We start from the raw sequence: 25,484 nt of genomic DNA on the forward strand, positions 1-25,484 counted from the left end.
ACCAGTTTCCGTTCCCTTTAATGAAATTATGGATGACAAAGTACGTCATGCTGACTATATAGTGTCGTTCCCCAGGACTCAGTGCAGGAAAGCCAGTCAGTAGGTGAGGCTGATTTCACTCACATAGCCTCAGAGTGCTGGATATTTTTAAAAACAAAGAATATGTGAGAATGTCCACCCTTTCTGTGGCGCCGTTGGTTTTGAATGGAGAGCTGGTTCTTTTTTTTTTTTTTTGAGACAGAGTCTCACTCTGTGGCCAGGCTGGAGTGCAGTGGCGCAGTCTCGGCTCACTGCCACCTCCGCCTCCTGGGTTCAAGTGATTCTCCTGCCTCAGCCTCCCAAGTAACTGGGCCTACAGGTGCCCACCACTATGCCCGGCTAATTTTTGTATTTTTAGTAGAGACGGGGTTTCACCATGTTGGCCAGGATGGTCTCAATCTTGACTTCATGATCCACCCGCCTCGGCCTCCCAAAGTGCTGGGATTATAGGCATGAGCCACCGCACCTGGCCGGAGAGCTGGTTCTTTAAAAGGGTCTTTGATGAATCTGTGGAATGTAGTCATTAAACATTTATGGGGTTGCTACTATGTGACAGTCAGTAGACTAGGAGAGATAGAGACACAACGGTACAGGAAACTTGTGCAAGTGGAAAAGATACAAACAATTATTTTACATCATCATAACTGCTATAATGGAGACCCTGGGTCCTATGTCAGCAAATAAAGTTAGGCATTTAAGTAAGATTTAAATGCTTCCTGGAAAAGTTGACTTAAGCTAAGTTTTAAATGAAAAAGAGAAGTAAGTCTACAGCCAGGTATGATAGCTCATGCCTGTAATCCTAGCACTTTGGGAGGCAGAGGTGGGAAGATCGCTTGAGCCCAGAAGTTCGAGGCTGCAGTAAGCTATGGTCACGCCACTGCCTTCCAGCCTGGGTGACAGAGTGAGACCCTATCTCTATAAAAATACATTTAAAAACAGAAGAGAAGAAGTGAGTCTACGGAGCAGGAGTGGAAAAGATATTTTAGGTGAAAAGAACAACCGTGCAGGCATACAGGTATGTAGTGGCATACTCTTGATCAGGAAATGAGTGGTTGTCACCATAGAGCAGAGGGTGCACTTAGAGGGAGGTGAGCTATGAGATTTGAGGGATAAACACAAACTGAGTCATGAAAGATCTGCTGAACTGAAGAATCTGAAAACTGTCTTGAATGCAGTAGGAGAACTGAAGAATTCTAAGCATGAGAAGAACTTGATCAGATTTATATTTTTTAAAGAATTGATTGCCTCTGAACTTTTTCACTTTTTTATTATGGTAAATACACACACACACACACATATATACGCAAACACATATATATAAATAACATGAAATTTGCCATTTGAACCACTATTAAGTGTACAATTAATTGGCATCAATTATAGTCAGTATTATAGACCATCACCTCTATTTCTAAAACTTTTGAATCACCCCAAAGAAAAACTCTGTGCCCATAAACAACAGCATTTCCATTCTCCTCTCTCCCGATCCCTTGCTAACCTCTAGTGCATTTTCTGGCTCTATGAATTTGCTTATTCTAGATATTTCACATAAGTGGGAGTCCGAGGCAGGTGGATCGCCTCAGCTTAGGAGTTTGCAACCAGCCTGTGCAACACGGTGAAACCCTGTCTCTACTAAAATACAAAAAATTAGCCAGGCATGGTGGCAGGCACCTGTAGTCCCAGCTACTTGGGAAACTGAAGCAGGAGAATTGCTTAAACCCAGGAGGCAGAGGTTGCAGTGAGCCAAGATCGTGCCACTGCACTCCAGCCTGGGCGGCAGAGCGAGACTCCATCTCAAAAAAAAAAAACAAAGTGGAATTATATGATGTTTGTTCTTTTGTCTGAGTTATTTCATTTAGCATAATGTCTTCAAGTTTCATCCATATTATAGCATGTGTCAGAATCTCATTGCTGTTTATGGCTGAATAATATTCCACTGTGTATATATACCATATTTGATTTATCCAGTCCTCTGTTGATGGGTTATTTCCACTTTTTGGCTATTGTGAATAATGCTGCCATGAACACTGATGTACAAATACCTGTTTTAGTCCTTGCTTTCCATTATATTGGATATATGCCTAGGAGAGAGTTGCTGGGTTATGTGATAATTCTGTTCAGTTTTTGAGGAACTGCTATACTGTTATCCACGGTGACTGCATCACATTACATTCCCATGAGTAGTGTACAAGAGTTCCATTTTCTTCACATCCTCAGTGATCCTTATTATTTTCAATTGCTTGATTGTAGCCATCCTGGTAGGTGTGAGTGGTACAGTCTTACAGTTTTCAAAGAATCACCCTGGAAACAGCATGGAGGGTGGTCTGAAGGAGGAAGATCCAGTAGGCAGAGAGAAGCTCGGAGAATAGCTCTTGCCAAGGATGAGGTTTTCCGAGCTTCAATCAAAGAGAGTGGCCCTGGATAGGCAGAGGAGGGAAAGGAAGGGACATATGACACACTTAGAAGATAGGATCAATAGGACTTCATGATTGTTCATTGGGAGGAGGATATAAAGTGTGCCCACGTTTTCTGACTTGGGCTCCTAGATGGAGGGTGGTATTTTCATTCACTTATATTGAGGCAAAGATGATGAGTTGAGTTCTGGACACACTAAGAATGGGATATTTATAGAACCTTCAAGCAGGAAGATGGACATGAGGATTTGCAGCTCAGGGTGGAGACCTGGCCTGGAGTTAGAGACTCAGACATCATGAATGCACAAAAAGTACTTGAACTGATGATGTGGGTGACGTCACTGGGAGAAGCTTATGGAGTGGGGAGACTGGGGGCTGAGGATATACTCTGGGGGTGCTAACCTAAAGATAGTACAAGATGAGGGGAAGCCTGCCCAGACTATGTGAAGGCATGGCTCTGAAGTGGGAGCGGCACACAGAAATCAAAGGAAGCACGTTTCAAAAAGAGGAACGCCTGACAAGTGGCGCATCTGGGGAATATTTTGAGATTGCATCTGCCTCTGACTTTGTCTTTGGTTGATTTAGAAAGAATGCCTACATTTCATTCAAAATGCAGTGAAAATAGTTTTCAAGAAAACTTTGCATTGTGTTTGTAATTCTATTACTGTAATGTAAGGTGCTACACTAAGAAAATGTATCCCAGTAATGTGAACATGATTAATACCAGGAAGCTTATTAAAACACATTTATAAAAATTTATAAAACGTTAGGATTATAGACCAAATTTACTAATTATCTAGATTTGTCCTACAAACAAAAAAATGAATTGTTTGACTAACAAGTTGCCTTTATTCTATTCTGCCAGGGGCCATTAAATAGAAGAGTATTTGCATTTAATAAGTACAGTATATTTGAATTTCACCAAGGAGGCACATTCACTCAGTGAGTTCATTTGCTAAAATGCCAATGATCGAAGCAAAAACATGATCTTAAAAGGTCAAAGTTTACCTTTTGAAATTGAAGTAATGTACATATATATAGTCAGTCCTTCATATCTGTGGGCAACCAACCAAAAATTGAAAATATCCAGGAAAAAAAGCAAGTCTGTACTGAGCAGATCCAAACTTATTTTTCTTGTTATTATTCTCTAAACAGTACTGTAGAACAACAATGTACATAGCATTTACATTGATTAGGTATTGTAAGTAATCCAGAGATGATTTAAAGTATATGGGAGGATGTGCATAGGTTATATGCAAATACTATGAAGAGACTTGAACATCCACCGGTTTTGGTATCTGTGGGAGGTTCTGGAGCCAGTCCCCCGCGGATGCTGAGGGACAATTATATATAATTCCAGACTATTAGGAAGAAAATTATTGACCCGTATAATTGTTTTCTGTTCATTCCTTTAAGATGGCTAAAAAGAGAAAAGAAGCTGACTTAATCTGACCCTCTCTTTTGCCTCAGAGAAACTGTTTAATTTTATTTGTACCAGCCACACAACAGGCTGACAGTGGTGAGAGAAATGGCCAGGTATGGTGGAAGGCACACCAGGTCAAGTATAGTGGAAGGCCAGCCTGTGTTGAATAGTCTTCACTTGGCCTCCTACTAGTTATAGGACCTTGGACAGTCATAAACTTTACTCAACTCCTTCATCTGTAAAATGGGGATAGTAATAACTTCATCACTGTGCTGTGAGAATCAAGTGTGGAATATTTTTGATAAAGTACCATAAATATAAAAGCTCTTCTTGATTGAAATTGTGAAAAGGAAAAGCACCACTTGATTAATTGTTAGTCTTTGTGGTCTTTTTTATTTGAAATATTTATTTATTTATTTATTTTTTTTTTGAGGCCGAGTCTCGCTCTGTCGCCTGGACTGGAGTGCAGTGGCCGGATCTCAGCTCACTGCAAGCTCTGCCTCCCAGGTTTGCACCATTCTCCTGCCTCAGCCTCCCGAGTAGCTGGGACTACAGGCACCCGCCACCTCGCCCGGCTAGTTTTTTTTGTATTTTTAGTAGAGATGGGGTTTCACTGTGTTAGCCAGGATGGTCTCGATCTCCTGACCTCGTGATCCGCCCGTCTCGGCCTCCCAAAGTGCTGGGATTACAGGCTTGAGCCACCGCGCCCGGCTATTTGAAATATTTATAAGCATCTCTTTATAAATTTGATTAACTTTTCTATAAGCGTTATCTTTTTTTAAGTAGAAAAATATTAAAACTTCAAAAGAGTTCAACTGAATAAGACAGTTCTAAAGTAGGCCAAACTTTTTTCAAAGCCTGAAAAATGTTCATTGTTAAATATCTGTAAAGAAGGAAATTTGTTAAGATGAATCAGAAGCCTTAAAATATTTATCCATAAATTGTACTCCTAGGAATTTATCCTAGAGTATAATTCGAGATACACACACCACAATATTTCTTAGCCATATTATTTATGATATTGAAAATATTAGAATGTTGAAATATCCAACGATAGCAAATGAATAAATTATGATTTAACTAATCAATGGGCTACTATGTAATCATTTCAAATTATGTTCTCCAAGAATATTTGAAACTATGCAGAAATATTCATGTTAGAGTGTTAAATGAGTAAGACAAGACATGAAAATTATATACTATGATCTGAGTTTTATTTATTCTATATGTAGAACACACAGAAATATCCACATGGTACCCATGCACCATGGCTGAGTTAAATAATCATTGTATGTATCTACATGTTTAGGAAACGCAGGAAGTAGACATGTTAGAATATTAACTGTGATTACTTCCAGATGGGATTATGGGTGCTTTTCCTGGAATTTTTCAAATCTCTCACAAAATGATACATTTGGAAATATGTCTTTTAAGATTACATATTTTTAAAAGCTATGCAGCCTGCATCATTTTTAAATGCTGACAGTCTTCTATCACCACCAATGTTTTTCATTTTAGTAATGGTCTGGTGAGTACATTTCTGATACTAGGAACTATACTAATGTGAATATTAATATTATTTGCAAGAGTTTCCAGTTTTCAGTATTTGTTACCATCCAGATGGATTTTTAGGCAAAATAAATTCCTTTTGATTAAAGATCTGGGATTCTTAATCCATTTTCAGGCTGTTTTAATATAGCTATCATAAAGTTTTTGGTTAAGCCATCAATGATCTTAATAACTTTAATGTTAATTCTATGAAAATCTTATTATTGCTTAAGTTTGTCATGAGATCATATCCAAGTAATACACTAATTATTGCTCACTGTCAGTTAACATAACTTTTGTTATCCTTATGGGAATGGTGTTGCCTGTCAGCGTTAGGAAGAGAATGGTTCCTGTAGACGGTAGTAATCATTTCAGGTCATTAGGTGCTCAAGGGAGCATTTACAGCTAAGGATTTTATAGAAATTAGGATGATTGGACTTAATCTCACATCTGTTTCTCTCTCAAGAACTACAAAAAAGGTATTTCATGTAGTTTGATATTTTATCCTGCTTTTTTGTAGAGTGGAAGATGGTGAACACCAAGTTAAAATGAAGGCCTTCAGGTACATTGACTTGTTGAGATGGTACATGGTGAGTGGAAAGGTACACAAAGGCAAGCCTGTAGCCTAAGGCAAAGGTGACATCAAGATAGAAGGGCTTGAAGATGAGACTTTTCTCTCTTGTTATGCTCTGAGAAGCAATGTTATCAGGCACCTGTTGTCTTGCTTTTCTGTCTACTTGAATAACATTTTGGCTTTCATGCCTTTAACTTTCTCTTAGAATAGCTTTTTTCAAAAAAAAGAATATTATTTTCTTTAAGCACTAAAGAAAAATTGATTCATGACTTAAACAAATCAGTTACTTATGAGGAGCATCTGACTGTTAGAAACCCATCCTCATAAGTTCTTTGTCAATTATTTCAACATATTTTTTCAACAACAACAACAAAATATTTTTCTCCATCTGGCAACATGGCCTATCAAGTTTGCTTTTTCTCCATTTATTTTGTTTTCTGGTAGGATTCTGCAAAATACTGCCGTGGTTCAAAATGGCAGTAACTGTACACAGAATTAGGAGCCAGAGCTCTGAAGAAGTATTAAGCAGAGAGCTAGCCTCTGGATAATTACGCCTTTCCTTAATGAAAGCCTCCAGAAACCTTTTCAGGTGCAGCTCCTTCAAGTAAAGTACCTTATTCAGACATTGGTTCTTTCACCTTGCCCTGGGTTTCCTGGCTCCCAGCATCATCATTCACCTTCTCCACCGTGGGCTTTCTCCCACCTGCTCTCATCTCTCTCCAGATCCTGGCTCAGAGAGAGCACCCCTTCCTCTGCTGTACATCCTGGAGTCAGGCGTCTCTATCCATCGCTGCTGTCCATGCTGATGGGGAATACTGTTAGAAAGAAGAGGTGATCCTTCTAGTGAGAGTGTAACTACAATATTCTTTTAATCATAACACTTTAATTTTAATCGAGTTGCTCTGTAATCCCAGCTCCTTGGAAGGCAGAGGCAGAAGAATCATTTGAGCCCAGGAGTTTGAGGCTGCAGTGAGCTATGATCATACAACTGCACTGCAACCTGGGCAACAGAGTGAGACCTTGACTTGAAAAAGAAAAAGAAAAATATCTAATTGCTCACAAATAGAACAGAGTATGAGTAGATAACTGAATTTTATGTGAATACACATCTAATTTGAATCCTATCCACTTCATCCAACAGTATGTATTTTGTTCCAGGAGTGTCATTGCCAAGGGTGAATGGTCGGGGCAGGGAGTGTGTTAGCTCCCACAGCCTTCGTTGATGTTCCTCCCTACCCACCTCCCTACTCTTTTATCTGGAAAAATTATATTTTCTTTTATCCAATTTAAAGTCTTTGTAAAAACAGATCAGGGAAGTCTCCCACTTACCCTCTTTCCCATCAGATTGCCCCTAAACTATTCTAATAGAGAAATTCCAGAGTTGCTGTGTGTTGTAGGAGAGGGATTTACAGCAAAGTGTGGCGAGTAAAATCATATAATTCTTGAAATCTAAGATACACTTTTCCCCTCTATGTTTTATCTTCTGTGGAAATTTCTTATCAGTGGCATCTTCCTGTCAATTGGCAGCATTTCTTTCTCTTGTGATGCTTTAAATAATCGTGCGTCTTACAATTGGTGGCTCTTAGATTTGATGAAATAAGGGTAGTGGTATGAAAGGTACTGAGGTGGCTTAGAGAGAGCAGTGATTAATCATGTAGTAGTCAGAGAAAGCTTCCCAGAAGAATAACTGAGCTGGATTTTGAAGAGAGAATAGGATTTCTCCAACAGTGTAGTCAGAAAGGACTTTGTAAGCCGGGTAAAGAGGAAGGCATGGAGGAGATGTGAGACAGCATGACACGTGTGAGGATGAGCAAGTCTTCACGCGTTGCTGCTTGGAGCTGTCAGGAAAAGTCTTGAAGAGAGAAACTGTAGATGAAGACATGAGGCGGGTCAGGGAGAACCTTGGCCTGTAATTAGGGAATCTGGCTAGTCCTCTTGGGCAGTGGAAATGCAGTGAACAGTTTTGTGCAATGGGATTAGGTGACTTGATTTGTTTTACTACATAATTCCGGAAGTCATAGGATAGACTGGGAGAGGAAGGAACAGCAGTTTAAAAGGTTCTGGGGTAATGCAACGAGCCTAAATGAAGATGGTGACAGAGGGGATGGAGAGGAAGAGAAGACATATTTAAGAAATATTTTAAGATCTAGAATCGACAGGCGTTTGTGATTATTTGGCTTTTTAGGGTGAAGAGGAAGGGTCTAAATCAGGGGTATCCAATCTCTTGGTTTCCCTGGGTCATGTTGGAAGAAGGAAAATTGTCTTGAGCCACACATAAAATACACTAACACTAATGATAGCTAGTGAGCTAAAAAAAAAAAAAAAAAAAAAAAAAAATCCCATAATGTTTTTAGAAAGTTTATGAATTTGTGTTGGGCACATTCAAAGGCATCCTGGAGTGCAGTTTGGACGAGCTTTGTCTAAACTGAGTAGTTATGTTACCAACCAAGATAAGCCCTATAGAAGGAATAATAAATAAGGAGTAGTACAGGAAGAATTGAAAATGGGGTTACATTGCAGAGAATGCATTCAGTTTGGGGTTTCCTGAGTTTTAGATTTCTTGAGAATCATTTAGATTTGTAATTCTAGTTCCAAAGGTCAGGAGCTGAGTGAAGTATGAATGAGATAGGGTTATAATAACAAGTAGCTTATGAGTAGCTGTAAAGCCTTGTGAGGGAATGAGATCTCAGGGTGAATAAAGAGTGAGGAGAGAGCGGTGCTGAGCAGGGCATCTTAGTACACACCAGTATTTAAGAATCAAGTAAGAGCTGGGTGAGGAGACGAGGAGACTGAGCTGAGCAGGGAGAGTGGAGGAGGACGAGGAGGCAGAGTGGCTGTGGAGACCAGGGGAGAATGAGAAGTGTCAGCAGTGTCAGATTCAAGGCAGGGATCAGCAAGAGATTGCACGAGAGAAGGAGGATCTTCGCTAGGACAGTTTTAGTGGGGCAGGGGTTGCGGAAGGTTGATGTTACAGATGGACAGAATGCCTGGGAAATGAAAGACCGAGTGGAAACTGCACTCTTTCAGGGAGCTTGCTGAGGGGGGAAGACAGTAACAAGAACAAAAAACAACTAGAATTAGGGAAAGGGTTTTTTTTTCGGGGGGGAAGATACTTGAGCACATTAATAGACCCATGATAAGGAGCTATAAAAATAATGAGGTTAAGATGCTGACAACTATTTATGCAAATATCAGAGAATAGTTAGCTTTGAACAAAAGGGCACCCATCTCTTCTCTAATACTGGAGACAGGTAGAAAAACCACCTAGGCTCTCAGACAGTTGTCTTCGTTCTTAAAGATTTCAGAAAATGAGGTAGGGAGGGACTGACCAAGGGCAGCGAGTTTTAAGAATGCTATTCCTGGTCTCAGCAGCGCTTTCCTCTTCCCTCAATGACAACTGCAGGGCCCAAGTTGGGAGGAAGAACAGTGTGTGCCTGCTGGGCTCAGCATCTGCTCCACTGAGCGCCACGGGTGGGGGTCTGGAGGTCTGCCGAATGTTAAATATAAAGGAAGTTCCTTTTCCCTCTTAGAGAAGCTCATAGCCAAACCGAAAAGCGGAGGAGAGATAAAATGAATAACCTGATTGAAGAACTGTCTGCAATGATCCCTCAGTGCAACCCCATGGCACGTAAACTGGACAAACTTACAGTTTTAAGAATGGCTGTTCAGCACTTGAGATCTTTAAAAGGTGAGTTTGACGACGGCTTCCACAGTTAAGTGAAATCTGCTCTGTCACTGAGGTCTCTGATTGGTTCGCTTTGCTGTCAGCTGTTGAGGTTCTATCCAGATGTGTCTTTCAGCTTTACGGGTATTCACTGGCATTTGTCTATAGTCTATGTGTGGAGAGAATACTGAATTGGATGTCAGAAAACTTGGTTCTGATAAAAGCTTTATCTCGAGCTCACTATGCAAACTTGAAAAGTATTTACATTTCGGCTTCACATATAATACGAAGAGAATATCACCTGCCTTTCATAGCTCTCAGTTCTTTAGAAGTTCTGAAGTAGAACTGGGCATGGTGGTTCATGCTTGTAATCCCCGTACTTTGGGAGGCTGAGGTGGGTGGATCGCTTGAGTCCAGACTTCAAGACAAACCTGGGCAAAAAATGCAAAAATTAGCCAAGAGTGGTCATGCTTGCTTGTAATGCCAGCTATCTGGGAGGCTGAGGTGGGAGGATCGCTCGAGCCTGGGAGGTGGAGGTTGCAATGAGCAGTAATTGTGCCACTGCACTCCAACCTGGGTGACAGCCTGTCTCAAAAAAAAAAAAAAAAAAAGTTCTGAAGCATAGTGTTAATTATTAAGTTATTGAGAGATTTCTGTCCTTCAAAAAGAAAACTTCCTTAAACTCTGCAGTTTCTCTTAAGGCTTCATTCAGATTTATCAGTAGTACCTTACAATGCATCACACGTTGCCATTCCAGGGTATCCTCAAATATGTGAGACACTGGGGGAAGGAGGTCCTTGCCAATGCCTCTTGGTGTGTGGGTCATCATTTCTGGCTTTAGCAGTTCCCCAATTTGAGCTTGAATTTTAAATCAAAGTGTAATAAATGTGTATATGTACCTGTGTATTAGTCCATTCTCGCATTGCTATGAAGGAATACCTGAGACTGGGTAATTTATAAAGAAAAGAAGTTGAATTGGATCATGGTTCCACGGGCAGTTCAGGAAGCATGGTGGCATCTGCCTCTTCGGAGGCCTCAGGGAGCTTTTACTCACGGCAGAAGGGAAAGCGGGAGCCGGCATCTTACATGGCAGGAGCAGGACCAAGAGAGGGTCGGGGAGGTGCCACACGCTTTAAACAACCAGATCTCATGAGAAATCACTATTGCGACACAGTACCAAGGGGAAAATCCACAAGCATGATCCAGTCACCTCCCACCAGGCCCCACCTCCAGCACTAGGGATTAGTATTCGACATGAGATTTGGGTGGGGACACAGAGCCAAACCATATCAATATGTGCAGTAGAAATCACCCCTGGTTTGGGAATAACCCCAGTCCAACTTGAGAGACAGGGTGATGGAAGTGGAATAGAGTTTTCGATTTATCAATGCTGATAATGTAAATTTGCATGGAAAAGATAAGACCTGGATAGGTAGCAAGCTGAAGATTCCAGAGGAGACTCTGCAAGTGCAGATTTGTAAAGATCTAGAAGATTATAGTAAAATTTGGCTCAAAAATCATAAAAAGGGAGTGAGCAAAGGATGACCAAGGGTCTTAGTTTAGATCTCAAACACTGCCAGGAAAAGGAAAATATATTTCAGGGTAATGGAAATTATCTGGGCACCATACAAGCACTTTACCAAGTCAAGTTAAGCTGGCTAAGAGGAGAGCAGCACTAACCTGGACTCCTGGTGCTTCCTGTTGGGAGCGTGATGGGAGATCTTACTTTCGTAACAGTCTGTTATGAAATAAGCTTCTCTTTTACCCACAGCTGAGGCTTGCAATATTTTCCTTAAATCCTTCAGCAATGAAAATTTACAGGCTCAACTGAGGTCATTTGATTGCAACCCTAAAATTAGCTGAGTGTTTTCACATTCGCAGTGTCCTAAGGGAGGAGGACCTAAGGGAAAAGCCATGAATCAGTCGACTAGTTCAACAAAACATGATCTGAGCATCAACTGCATTCCTGTTCTGTGCTGAGAATATAAAAATTAATGAGGCAAGGTCTCTGCCCTTTAAGGGTTTGTGATCTGACTAGGAAGACTGACTTAGGAAGAGATCGTCAGAGTCTAGTGTGATGAATGTTACAGCAGTGATACGAGTGAGAGGAGAGGCTGTGGAAACTCGGCAGGGAGGAGGTGAGTCCAAAGGAGATTCCTTGGAACAGGGCGTAAATTTTGCTGTCAGCTCTGCTAAGCAGAGGTGACATGGTTAAGAACTCATCCCCGCAGTCTGACCAGATCCTTTGGTCAGTGCTGCTCACAGCAAGATGATTTAAGGCAACTGGCTCTGCATTCCAGGGTATTGTCGCAGCATCCCCACACTTGCTTGGCAAAAGCTTAGAAGCCATATCAACAGAGGGCTGCCTGTGGATCATGTTATTTTGGTCCATAGGATAATTAGGTTAAAGGCAGAAGGATGGTGATGTGATTTTTTTCACTATACCCTACAGCAGTGCTTTTTAAACTATCTGGGTGAAGAACAGGTGTTTCTTCCATCCACCACCAGTTCATTGTAAAATACAATTAATTATGGAAAAATGATCATGGGTTTGGCTGTCACAGCAATGTTACATTTTTATAAAAACCTCTAAATGCTTATTCTTAAATTCTGCGTTCGATCTTACCAGTTTGCTGGTAAGAAAACCATTGGTCTGCAGACCACATTTGGAGTAGCCCTGCTCTGCAGCATGAGGTCCTGTGTCTGCGATCTGATTACCAGGTGGGGCAGTGAAGCGCGGTGGTTCACGCATGTGCGTAGCGTACTGAAGGCAGACCTTGTGGTTCAAATCCTGGCTTCCTCCCTTCATAGCTATGTGACTTACTCAAGTTATTTGACATTCTAATCCTCAGGTTTCCGCATCTGTGAAATAGGGACGATGCATTTGCCTCCTGGGACTATTGTTAAGAATAAAGAACAGAAACCAAACACCACATGTTCTCACTCATAGGTGGGAATTGAACAATGAAGTCACTTGGACATGGGAAGGGGAACATCACACACCGGGGCCTATTATGGGGCGGGGAGGGGGGAACGATGGCATTGGGAGTTATAACTGATGTAAATGACGAGTTGATGGGTGCAGCACACCAACATGGCACAAGTATACATATGTAACCTGCACGTTGTGCACATGTACCCTAGAACTTAAAGTATAATAATAAAAAAAAAAAGAGTAAAGAGTAATGCATGTAGAGTGTAGCACAGTGTTCACTAATGGTGGGGGTGGGGTAAGAAGAGGAGGAGGAATTGTTACTGTCATTTTGATCTTGTTTTTTAACCCAATGAACATTGTGAAAAAAGTAAGTGATCATGTTGCCTCGTTGGTTTTTGCCATGGGAACTCTGAGAGCCAGTGTGTGGACAAGTGTGTGGAACATCACAGCGTGCATTTACAGGCCGGCCTCTACCATGCCCCAGCGCTGCTCTCACTGCCCTTGTTTTCTCTTGAGCACATCCCCACTCACTCACTGAGTCAGGGCTCACCTGTGCTGGCTGATTTACACTGACGGGGTTTCCCAGCCCACTTCTGCCTGGTGTGCTCTGCCAACCTTGCTGCAGGCCAGACCTGAAATGTCATTACCTTGCCCAGAATCAATTTATTGCTGTTCCCTGACCTAGCACTCAGAATCTGCGTCCTTCATTCCTTCCTCAGCTCCCTCCCAAGCTGCTGTGTAGTAATATTAACAAGAAGTCATTGGGAGAATTCCCTGAGCCCTAGGGTGAAGATAGATTCCAACAGAAAAGATTTTCTTTTCCCTATGCCAGGCTCTTAAGAGTGCTATGAGTCTGAGAAAACTGTACTGAATCATAGCACGAGGCATTTTGACTTTCTGCCCCGCCTACTTACTTTGCCACCACCACCACTTAGTTCATTGGTGAGTTTGGGCCACAGATCCGTCCAAGGGCCAATGTGTGGTTAAAATGTCTAAGGATGTTACCCCACCTTTCCCCTGCAAGAGCAACTTTTCTTACAGTACCCAGGAAGAGGGGATAGGAGTCAAGAAGTTTGGGGAATATAAGGAAGGGAAAATTGACTGACTTCTGAATCATCCTTGCCCTGGGGCTGGCTTGCTTGGCATTGTTGACTGTGTCATATGCCCCCTTGTGGCCTTGAAGGGCTTTGCATGTCTGGGTTGGTGGATTCCCTTACTCCTCTCAGGTCAAACATTCCCCTTGGTTTTGGCCTGATAATTCCTCATCATTTTACAAGCTCTGCAGCTGCTTTAGAGACTTCATTTTAATATAACTCAGTGCTAAGGGCTGAAAATGAATTATTTCATTTATATTTTATACATTTTTTAAATAATGTATTATCAGAATAGAGGTCTCTATATTGCCATTAGAGGGTTTTCTTACTGGAAAATCTCATGAATCCATAACACTTGTTTAGAATTCCAGACTTGGATTTTTTTTTTTTTTTTAATTTTTGGGAATTTATTGATTTGCATTTAAAAGGAACTGCTGACAAAGATTCACTGGTAATAATCTGAACAAGTTGGAAAATACAGTCAACACTACTGCAACACTACTAATATAATTCCAGGACAGAACAGAACTTCTTAGATGCTGTCTTTGATGTGAAAATTGACTGCTTCTTACTTTTCTAAACACATGGTGGTATAATTAACAATATTCAATCACTTCTGTTCTTTCCTGCATATATAAAAATTAAAATACCAATTAAAAAACTAATATATCCTCTCTTTATTTCTTACAGATACGAGTTCAATGTTTCACTCAATAGTGGTGTGGTTTAAGAGAATTTTTTCATTTACAAGTTAAACAACAATCCACCCAAAGGGAACTGATAGTCTATAGGCTCATAGTGCAAATAAACAGTTTAGGAATGCAGCAACTGACATTTCTAAAGCACAAAACAGATAAAATTCTTAGAAGATACATGCAAAAAGCTCTACTAAGCAGATGGCCACAGAACTAGAACATTGATAATTTTACTTTCAAGATAACTCATATGATCAACTTTAATTAGCTGAGACATTATCTAAATAACTGTAGTAGTTCCCCCTTATCCATGGAGCATACGTTCCAAGAGCCTGGTAGATGCCTGAAACTGTGGGTAGTACTGAACCCTAGGCATAGTACTTTTTTTCCTATGCATATATACCTATGATATAGTTTAACTTATAAATCAGGCACAGTAAGAGATTAACATTAATAATAAACTAGGACAATTTTAGCAATATGCTGTAAAAAAGTTATATGTTCTCTCTTTGGCTCTCTCAAAATATCTTATTGTATTGTGCTCACCTGTTTGCAGACCACAGTGGACCACAGGTAACTGAAACCACAGCTAAGGGGGGACTACTGCATATCAATTCTTGAATATTATTTCATGTACAGTTTATTACAATGTTTTTATATATAGCTCTTAATGTGCATATTTGAATATAAAGGAAAAAGTAGTTCCAAGAATTCACAATCTAAAAGAAAGAAATTTTAATCAAGTGATAATGAAGAAAGAAAATGATTAGCTGAGCATAGTGGCTCACACCTGTAATCCCAGCACTTTGGGAGGCTGAGGTGAGTGGATTGCTTGAGGCCAGGAGTTCAAGACCAGCCTGGCCAACATAGTGAAAATTTGGCTCTAATAAAAATACAAAAAATTAGCCGGGCGTGGTTTTGCATGCCTGTAATCCCAGCTACTCAGGAGGCTGAGGCACGAAAATCACTTGAACTCAGGAGGTGGAGGTTACAGTGAGCTGAAGATGGTGCCACTGCACTCCAGCCTGGGCAACAGGGTAAGACTGTGTCTCAAAAATGAATAAATTAATTAAATGAAAGTGAAAAAAAAGAAAATGATGACAGAAAATGTCTTAGAATGTGCCAAAAGAGAAAACAGCAGCAGCAGCAGCATTGCTAATGTTCATTGAGCGTGTTGCCCTCTGTACTGTATTTCCAATAACTCTTGACTCCTTTCTTTTTAGGCATGACAAATTCTTATGTGGAAAATAATTGTAGACCATCATTTATTCAGGATAATGAGCTCAAACATTTAATCCTTAAGGTAACTGAAGATATATTTGTCTAAGTTGTATATGTGCTTTCAATACTGTTTGAATACGAGGCAGATTTTCTTCCATTTGCTTCCTGTTATAAACATGCAAGACTCCATGTTACACCATATTTCCTTTAATATAGAAATTTAAAATAGAGAAGTAGCCATGTGTTACTAGTTTGTGTTAATGAAAGTAGAGACAGAGGATAGGCACTTTCTACACTACAGAGCAAAGCTTGTCTTCAGCGCTAAGCATGTTATACTACCCATCTCTCACACATAGGATCTATTCGCCATGATCACCACCTCCTTCAAAGCCATCTGCCTGACATCCTGTTCCCTCAGGATCCTGTTCTTCTCGGAGGCCAGTCATTGCTTACTTAGAGTTGTTAGTGCTTTGACATTTCTGTCCTCATCATTTCCTGTGCATGGCTTTTCAGATTCACCGGGCTAGAGGGGAAACTGTGATCATGTGATTGGCTTCTCATGCCCTCGGAGGTGATAAATGTCTTGGTCATGAGCTGTGTGACTACTAGGTTTTAAGCGATAGTCGAATTAAATAGAAAGATTCTTCATACGCATTTTTGTCCATTTTTCCTTTAATTAAAAAAAGCCACTCTTTTATTTAAACAGCTGAATTTAAATATAGCATTCCTGGCAGGGATATAAAGGATATTGTGTGGATAAAAAAATTTTTGAAGGTGGCAAAATGTGCAATTTGCTTTCGAAGCTTTCTGACCAATCTGTACATACTCGTCAGTCACACTTTCATGGAACCCTGCTTCTGCCCTGCAGAGCATGCCCAGCAGGAGTGCCAGGCTCTTTCTATGTGGCCGTATGTTCCCACTTCCATGCAGGCTGCTTCATGGATTTGCTGGGTAGACCTTATGAGAGTAGCTGACGCATTAGTTTAGAATGAGTGGTGCCTTATTATTATTCAAAAACTATAACTAGGTGTACAGTGCGATGTCTTCATTGCTTCCTTGTCCCCCGTCTGCACAGTCCCTCTACCTCAACACATCTACAGGTAATCGTTCTGCATGCAGTATAGTAGGATTTGGTAAAGGTAATTTTATTTTATTATTATTTTTTGAGACAAGGTCTGGCTCTGTTGCCTAGGCTGGAATGCAGTGGTGCAATCTCAGCTCACTGCATCCTCTGCCTCCTGGGCTCAAGCCATCCTGCCATCTCAGCCTCCTGAGTAGCTGGGACTACAGGCGTGCACTACCACGCCCAGCCAGTTTTTCTATTTTTTGTCAAGACAGGGTTTCGCCAGTGTTGCCCGGGCTGGTCTCAAACTCATGAGCGCAAGAGATCCACCTGCCTCGGAGTGCTGGGATATAGGCTCATTTAGTGCTGTACATAGGCTCATCTATAGCACCTGGCCTAATTTTTTAAGAAATGTCTCAAGTAAATATTCTGCAGCCAAACTTTTCATGTCCAAAACATTAATTTAGAATAAAATTTCAACATGACGTTCTTTATAAATCAGTTTGCATCTTAAGAACATTTCTTAAAATTCATCTTACTAGCTCTATGAAAACTAGCTCAGTAAAACTACTCTGTGAGTTTTATTGCCACAATAACTCCCTCAGAATCTGAAAGTGTGTATGTGTATAAGAGACAGACAATCTTTTTAAATATTCACTTTTGTTTTCTTAAATCCTAGACTGCAGAAGGCTTCTTATTTGTGGTTGGATGTGAAAGAGGAAAAATTCTCTTCGTTTCTAAGTCAGTCTCCAAAATACTTAATTACGATCAGGTATCCAAACCTCATGATTCCATATTCTAATTGGAGATGGCAAACACACCCACACATGCACACACACACACCCCCAAACACACAGGTGACTGACAGTTTAGGGTATCACTTAAGTTTCAAGTTAGTGAATCCAGTCCTACTGGGCACTGACTTTGCAAAGAAGAGGCTCTTTAGAGACTTACTGGCTGCTCAGGGTCATGTAGGGATTCCCATGATTCAGGGTTTAGTCCTCAGCTTTTCAGATTCAGAAACTTGATCCGCCTTAGAGAGTTCTGGATATAGACTTATATTAACCACACAGGTTTTTTTTTAGAATGAAATGTCTAACTGCCAAACAATTCAGCCTACTTGTATCGGCTGCTCCATTAGTCCTGTTGTCTATAGGAATGTTTGCTTGGGTAATACAGTAATTCAGAAGAGGGGTGGACACTGTGGGTCAGGGAAGGCATCACACATGAAGTAGGATGTCTGTGAGGCTTGTCAGAAGCGAGATGTAGAGAAGGCGAGGAAACATTTCAGGCTGGGAGAAAGAAGGGAGTCCCGAAGTCTAGGGAGTCAAAGGCAATTTGGCTGGAGTGGCCAAGGGATAGGGAAGGGGTGGTGAGTTCTGAGGAATGGGACTGTATCAGCAAAGGCATAGACCTGGGGATGCTGTGCATAGTGGAAGTGGTGGAATGGGAAGTGAGAGGTATTCTGGGTTGGGTTTTACTTATCAATAGTATGGTAATTTTTTAAACAGTATGGTAAATGTCTGATAAAGTCACAGATATTCTGTGATTTCTATATTATACTATCATGTAATCTCTTTTTTTTAACAAGGACAAAAAAGTTCAAAATAAATCACAATCATTTACAAGTATCATGTTAACAATGATTTAGTTACAAGATTTAGCGGAATACTAGCAATTAGTGTTTGTATATGGTTTGTGTGTATCCAGGGATGGTTCTATATGCATGTATTTTTTTCTGTTTACAAGTATCACCCTGCTTTGAACACTAAGTTCATGTCACATAGTGTCGTGAACATATCTTTGAGCTTGAGAAAAATCAACCTTTAACAAAAAAGGACATTTATTGTATGCATCAAGAAATGTAGAAAAAGCATGGTACTGATTTTAAATGAATGTCTACCTTATGAATAGGCTAGTTTGACTGGACAAAGCTTATTTGACTTCTTGCATCCAAAAGATGTTGCCAAAGTAAAGGAACAACTTTCTTCTTTTGATACTTCACCAAGAGAAAAGCTAATAGATGCCAAAAGTAAGTGTCCATTTCTGCATGCTTATTATTTTATGTAAATGTAGTGATCACCTAAAAGTTTAGCTACACGGTGTTTTTAATATAGCTAACTAAGCTTTTATCAAAAGAGAATTATTTTGTAAACTTTACATCATAGTTAATATATATAGCTGTAGAGAAAATTCCTATATTCATACAGACATATAGAAACACAAATGCGTTCATATGAAGATGCTTTGTTTGGGGAAAATATGATTGCTTCATATTTGCTATTTTTCATATACAAATAAAACCTTTACAAGAAAGTGTCATTTTGGATAAAAAATTGCTGAAGTTCCCATTATTTAGCTACGTGCTAAAAGACAATTATCCTCTTTTGTATATGGATTAGGTCTTTTCTGTATGAAAGACCTTGTATAATTGCGTTTGGGAAGTGTAAGTATTTTTTCTTCTCTGAAAATGCCTAGTACCAAATAATTATGTGAAATATAAAAAATTGATTCCTGTAATAGTTGAGGTTTATATCATTTTTTAATTTAATTTTTATTTCATTTCACTTAAATTAACTTTTTTCTTTCCCATTTGGGGAAAAAGAAAGATAAATTGCAAATGTCTATAAATTATCAAAATGTGATTGCTTGACAAATACATTTTTTGGGTGTGTTTCACTTTAGGGTTTACTGTACAATCATGCCATTGCTTTAAAAAACTATTTCCTTTCTCAATAATAGATGATCAGAAAATGTTGGAAGATAAATTTCAAAATTATTTGACAATATTCTTTTCCACCTGTTCTCTCACCCCCTTCTGCTACAAAAGCTGGTTTGCAAGTTCACAGTAATTTCCACACTGGAAGGACACGTGTGTATTCTGGCTCAAGACGATCTTTTTTCTGTCGGATAAAGAGTTGTAAAATCTCTGTCAAAGAAGAGCATGAATGCTTACCCAACCCAAAGAAGAAAGGTATCATTTTGAAATGTCAAGTGATGCAAAGCGTGGATATAAAATTAATGTCCTAAATATTTTCTGTACAGAAAAATAAAATATATGGTCAAGGGAAATACTTGAATCCAAAAACATCTTAAAAATAAGATTTTTTTTTAAACCAAAATTACTTAGATTGGTTCATCATATCTTTTGAATTTATCAGGTAATTACATATTGTCTTTGTTACCCAAGATTTTAATGGTATTATTGAAATTGTAGTTTGGGGCCTATCAAATGGGAAAAAATCACAAGAGATAGAAATAAAACTTTTGCTATGAAACTTCATTATTACTCTTTAAAATATAAAAGTTAGATGTTAAAAAAAAAAAAGTCAATAGTACAAGAGCCTGATCTGACTAATTTTGGTGAAAGTTTCTTAAGATGTTCCAGGTGTGATTTTTATTTTTTATGAGATGTTGATTCTTTGGTAAATATCTCATTTGTTTTCTTATGATCCTTTGCTAGATTTGTCTTGCAGATATTTACTTTTTGAATTGATTAAATAGTCATCTATTTAACTTAATTGGGAAATTTCGGGGACTACAAAATGTCTCAAGACTTTTTTGCCTAAGAGCATATTAAGCTATTAGATATAGGATTTCGTAGGCAAATTTCAACATGGGATTTGCTTTCCTATCCTTTAAAAGGATATTTATATGGAGCCACAAAATTCAATTTATTTACAAGTTTTGGTTAGAATATTTTTTGACAAACACCTAAAATGCTAATTGCTAATACTCATTTATTTAACACTTACCCTGTGCCAGATACCGTGCTAAGTGTTTTAGTCCTCATGAAAATACTATTCTTTTTTTAAATTTTTTCAACATTTATTTTAGATACAGGGACTACATGTGCAGGCTTGTTGCATGGGTATATTGCACTAAGGTAGTGAGCATAGTACCTAGTAGATAGTTTTTCAACCCACACGCCCTTCCCTCCCTTCCCCCTCTAATAGTTCACAGTGTCTGTTGTTCCCATGTTTACGTCCTTATATGCTCAATGTTTAGCTCCTACTTACAAGTGAGAACATGTGGTATTTGGTTTTCTGTTCTTGCATTAATCACTTAGGATTATAGCCTCCAGCTGTGTCCACATTGCTGCAAAGGACATGATTTAATTCTTTTTTATGGCTGTGTAGTATTCCATGATTTATATGTTTATATGTAGCCCACTTTTCTTTAATCCACCATGGATGGGCACCTAGGCAGATTTCATGTATTTGCTATTGTGAACAGTGCTGCAATGAACATACAAGTGCATATGTCTTTTCGGTAGAATGATTTTCCTTTGGGTGTATACCCAGTAATGGGACTAAAGATTCCTCCCCAAGTTGTATTTTCTCCTAGCTTCTTTCACAGTCTTATTTCTAAAAAGACCCCTGCACATTGGCTGTGCTGAGGGGAAAATGATTGGGATAAACCTGAGATCATTGTCTGACAACAATAGATGTTGGTGAATGAACAGTTTATTGAGTGCCTACTATGTGCCGGGTACTATGCCAAATGCAAAGGACACACTAGGGAGCAGGCAGACAAGTACTGCTGTAGTGGACCTTATGTGAGATGGCCCTCATATGCTACAGACAGCCAAGAAACATGTAAACTAATAAGTAGGTAGTGGAAAGTGTGATGTTGAGTGACATCTTTGCTGAATTAATAGTAGTTTTTGAATACTGAAAGATTATTTTCTCAGTTTTTTGTTGCTATTCACTTTGTAACAGTTACAGACACAACACACTTGTGCAGTGGTACAGTCATAGCTCACTGCAGCCTTAAACTCCTGGGCTCAAATGATCTTCCCAACTCAGCCTCCCAAGTAGCTGAGACTACAGATATGTATCACCTCATCCCTCTAAGTTTAACATTTTTTTATAGAGATGGGATCTTGCTATACTGTTCTGGTTGGTCTCAAACTCCTGGCCTCAAGCATTCCTCCCACTTCAGCCTCCCAAAAGGCTAGGATTTCAGGTGTGAGCCACCACGCCTGACTACAACACACAAGTCTGTCCGCAGACCCTGGACATTAAAACTCAGGCATCCCCTCTTTCCAGGAAACGATCCCCAATACCCTCCCAACTTTGGTGGCTTGCATCCCAGGTACCCACATCAGTAATCCTGAGCTTCTCTCAGATTTGCTGCTCTTCTACAATGTATTGAAATTACTTAACTTTTTGATACTTTCCTCCTGCATTGGAATGAGAGCTACATTTCTGTCTGTTGTTTCTGGCCCATGATAGACACTCAATAAACACTTTCTGAAGGCATAAGTGACGATCCTCTTGTCCCTTGTTCCTAGCTGACTGACCACATAACCACTCTCAAATCCACAGGAACAATTATAAATTAAATGAATGAATATACATTATCATCTTTCTCTTTTACCTAAGGAAGCAATTTCAACGTATTTTTTAGATTTTGTCTAAAGAAGTTTTTAGCAAATGCTGTGGACTGAATTGTGTCCCCAGAATTCCTATGTTGAAGCCTTAATTCCTGACATGATGGTATTTGGAGATTGGGCCTTTGGGAGATAATTAGGTTTGGATGAGGTCATGAGGATGGGGCCCTCATCATGGGATTAGTGGTCTTGTAAGGAGAGGCACCAGAGAGCTTTTTGTCTCTGCATGAATGCAGTGAGCAAGGAAAGGCCATGTGAGCACACAGCAAGTTGTTGGGTATCTGCAAGCCAGAAAGACAGCCCTCACCAGAACGCAGCCCTGCTGACACCTCCATCTCAGACTTCCAGCCTCCAGAACTGAGAGAAAATAAGTTCCTGGTGTTGAAGCTACCACATCTGCTATTTTGCTATGGCAGCCCAACCTCAGACTGCAAACAGCTTGGATCATTTTCTATACCATAGTTCTCATGAGAAAGAAATCTGAAAAGGCTCTGCCCTGAGAACTAAAGGCATCTGGGCCTTGCTGAAAATAAATGTCTGTTAATTAAATTGGCATTTTAAAATTTGGCTTCAAATATGGAACTAGAAGTCACAAAGCAATAGCAGGACTCCACCTTGTCTGGGCTTCTCCTCCTTTCTGTCGCCTTGAATTCTTCCTCTCATTGTTTTGTGAAATTCTAGACAACACATGACTGAATATATACAGTCTTGGAGGATTTTCCTAGATATGGGAGCTCAAGTCAGTCACTGATGATAATCTTGGACGTCTAATAACCTGCAGTCTTTTAACCCTTTGCAAAGCTACAAGAAGGAAAGTGGGATGTCGTCTGTAGAACTCTGTAGCCCTGCTATAGTATTTTGAAGCAGTTTTTTAAATATTCAATTTTCAAACAAAAATGCATGTGTATAGTCATACATTTAAGAAAAAAAACCAACCAAGCAACATTCTTGAGAATGTGCTAATCAAATTTTAGTCCTTCCATAGGGTTCCTAAAAGGATTTTTTTATTGCAAGTTTTACAGATTTATAGAAGAAGTAGGAATGATTTCTTTCCTTTGAAATACATGATAATCTTACTGGGAAAATATAGATATTTCAAGAATATCTGGCAAATGGTCAATTAGAGTTAATTCGTAGTTGAATTCTGTGAGGAACTAAAGGAACAAATAAATTGTTGAGTCGCTCTGATGTTCCAGGTTCTCCCACTAGTCTCTGCCTCCCAACAGCCGTGCTGTAGGACAGAGTAGAAAGGGCCTGGGCCCTGAATTCAGTAGGGTTTTAGTGTCAGGTCTGCTGCTTAACAATTGTGTGACCTTAGGCAAGTTTCTCCTAATATATGGAAAATGGGTGGGACGGGGTGCATTGTTTTCACCCAAAGTTTGTATGTTGAAGCTCTAGGCCTCAGTGTGACTGTATCCGTAGTTAGAGCCTTTAAAGATGTAATTAAGGGTAAACAAGGTTATAAGGGTAGACCCCTATACAACATTTCTGTTATTTAAGCCACCCAGTCTGGAATTTTGTTACGACAGCCTGAACAGGCTAATACAGTGGGTAATAACAGCATCTCCTGAGAGTGTGGTTGGGAATACCTGTGGCTCATGCGGTGCTCGGCTCCTAGGAAGCACTCAATAAATAGTAGCTATTTGCAGCTCAGAAAGAAGAGAAGAGAAAAACGCAAGAGAGAAAGGAGTGAGTGAATAATTATTAAGATTCTACTATATGCCAAGCACGTTGCATAATTACCCAGTTTAATCTCCCTAACAGTTCTGTGCAGAGCATCCCTGTCTTGCAGACGAGGAAACTGCACTTTTAGAAGGTTGTGTAATTTTTCTAAAGTCACATAGAGAGTGACAGAGTCAGCAATCTGGCTTTAAAATCTGTATTCTTTCCACTATGCCATGCCACCTACTACATTAGCTTCCTAGATGCCATAAGGTTTTAGGGAAAGAGATTCTGGATGATTTTCGCAGCAGACACACAGTGAGGGAGTGGGCGCCTGCTGTAGGAATGTGTTCCTGCCCACACAAGGATGTTCACTCCCATGCCAGGCTGGGCCACACAGATGCCTGCACACAGAGGCAAATATCTTTTCAAAAAGGAGTTTTGAATCTGCTCAAGCCCTGGAACCAAGTACTCACTTGAACACAACAGAGTTCTGCACCAAAGGCACAGGCCTAAGCAATGGTAAGGGAATGTGTCAGAAATCAGTCCTTGCAGGACCTGGTTTGAGAACTGCCTATAGACAGCTGGTGCAGGATAAGGTAACTGCAGAATGTAAACCCTGATTGCCACCTGAATTACCTTGGTGAGGGTCATTTTGTCTTCTGCTGTAACCAAGGAGAGTGTCTGTCAAGTGAAATTACATGTTGCATATGATCGCTTTGAAATTACTCTTTCGAATAGTAATTAACCAGTGGAATTCACTGTGATTTTATGTATGTATGTATGTATGTATGTATGTATGTGTATATTGAGATGGAGTCTTGCTCTGTCACCCAGGCTAGAGTGCAGTGGCTCGATCTCGGCTCACTGCAACCTCCGCCTCATGGATTCAAGCAGTTCTCCTGCCTCAGCCTCCCAAGTGGCTGGGATTACAGGCACGTGCCACCACACCTGTCTAATTTTTTGTATTTTTGGTAGAGACGGGATTTCACCATTTTAGCCAGGATAGTCTTGATCTCCTGACCTTGTGATCCGCCCACCTCGGCCTCCCAAAATGCTGGGATTATAGGCATGAGCCACCGTGCCCGGCCAATTCACTGTGTTTTAAGACCCCTCAATATTAATGATGAAAGCCTGTGGTTAGTAAACGTGTTTTCCTTCCCTTTTACCATGACATGTCAGTTACATTTAAACTTAGAGGAAGACTAGAGAGCAGCCCTTTTTATTTTAATTGAAAGTTGAATTTAAGATTTATGGAAAGGTCATTTCTCAGGATTTCTCAAGATGAGTTACCCAAGTTTATTTCTGATTTTACATTATGTTTGAGATTTTACATAATAAAAGATTTTTTAAAAATAACATTGACGTTTTAAAAAATTATTTATATCCTGAATCAAACCTTCATGTCATGGATTCAAACTCTGAAAAAGCTTCTAAGGTAGAGAGATAATTACTTGGGTATCTGAACTTGTGAAATTGCAGGCCGATGAAGGACGGATGACTGCCACCAAATGTCTTAAGTGTTTCTTAAATTTATCTTCGTGAGATAATTGTGCATGAGGAGGAAGTACAACAGTACACCCAGAATCCACTTGTTTCTTGTGCACGTATGGCAGATGCTATCTGTCAGTGCCCCGTGGCGTATCCCCCCAGCACCCACCACTGCAGACAGGGTGTGCCACTGGCCTCCAGTGTCCAACGCCAGGACTCTCTGCCTGACCTCTTCCTCTGGTCTTTGGAGCCAGTTCTGCCTGTGG

General features: G+C 40.0%; 1 protein-coding gene across 2 annotated transcripts in view; it reads left to right on the forward strand.

The window, feature by feature from the left end:
• The window catches only part of ARNTL2 (aryl hydrocarbon receptor nuclear translocator like 2), a 71,170-nt gene that overhangs the window by 31,258 nt on the left and 14,428 nt on the right, over nt 1-25,484 (forward strand). Inside the window, exons 4-9 of one of the 2 annotated variants that reach the window (XM_023209022.1) lie at nt 5,945-5,986; nt 9,529-9,686; nt 15,610-15,689; nt 17,350-17,442; nt 18,585-18,702; nt 19,501-19,644. In XM_023209022.1, the coding sequence (XP_023064790.1) occupies nt 5,945-5,986; nt 9,529-9,686; nt 15,610-15,689; nt 17,350-17,442; nt 18,585-18,702; nt 19,501-19,644 (635 nt within the window). The remainder of the gene's footprint in view (nt 1-5,944; nt 5,987-9,528; nt 9,687-15,609; nt 15,690-17,349; nt 17,443-18,584; nt 18,703-19,500; nt 19,645-25,484) is intronic. The other variant, XM_023209023.1, reaches the window with a different exon arrangement.

This window comes from Piliocolobus tephrosceles, chromosome 10 (genome assembly GCF_002776525.5).
Source record: "Piliocolobus tephrosceles isolate RC106 chromosome 10, ASM277652v3, whole genome shotgun sequence".
Lineage (NCBI taxonomy): Eukaryota > Metazoa > Chordata > Mammalia > Primates > Cercopithecidae > Piliocolobus > Piliocolobus tephrosceles.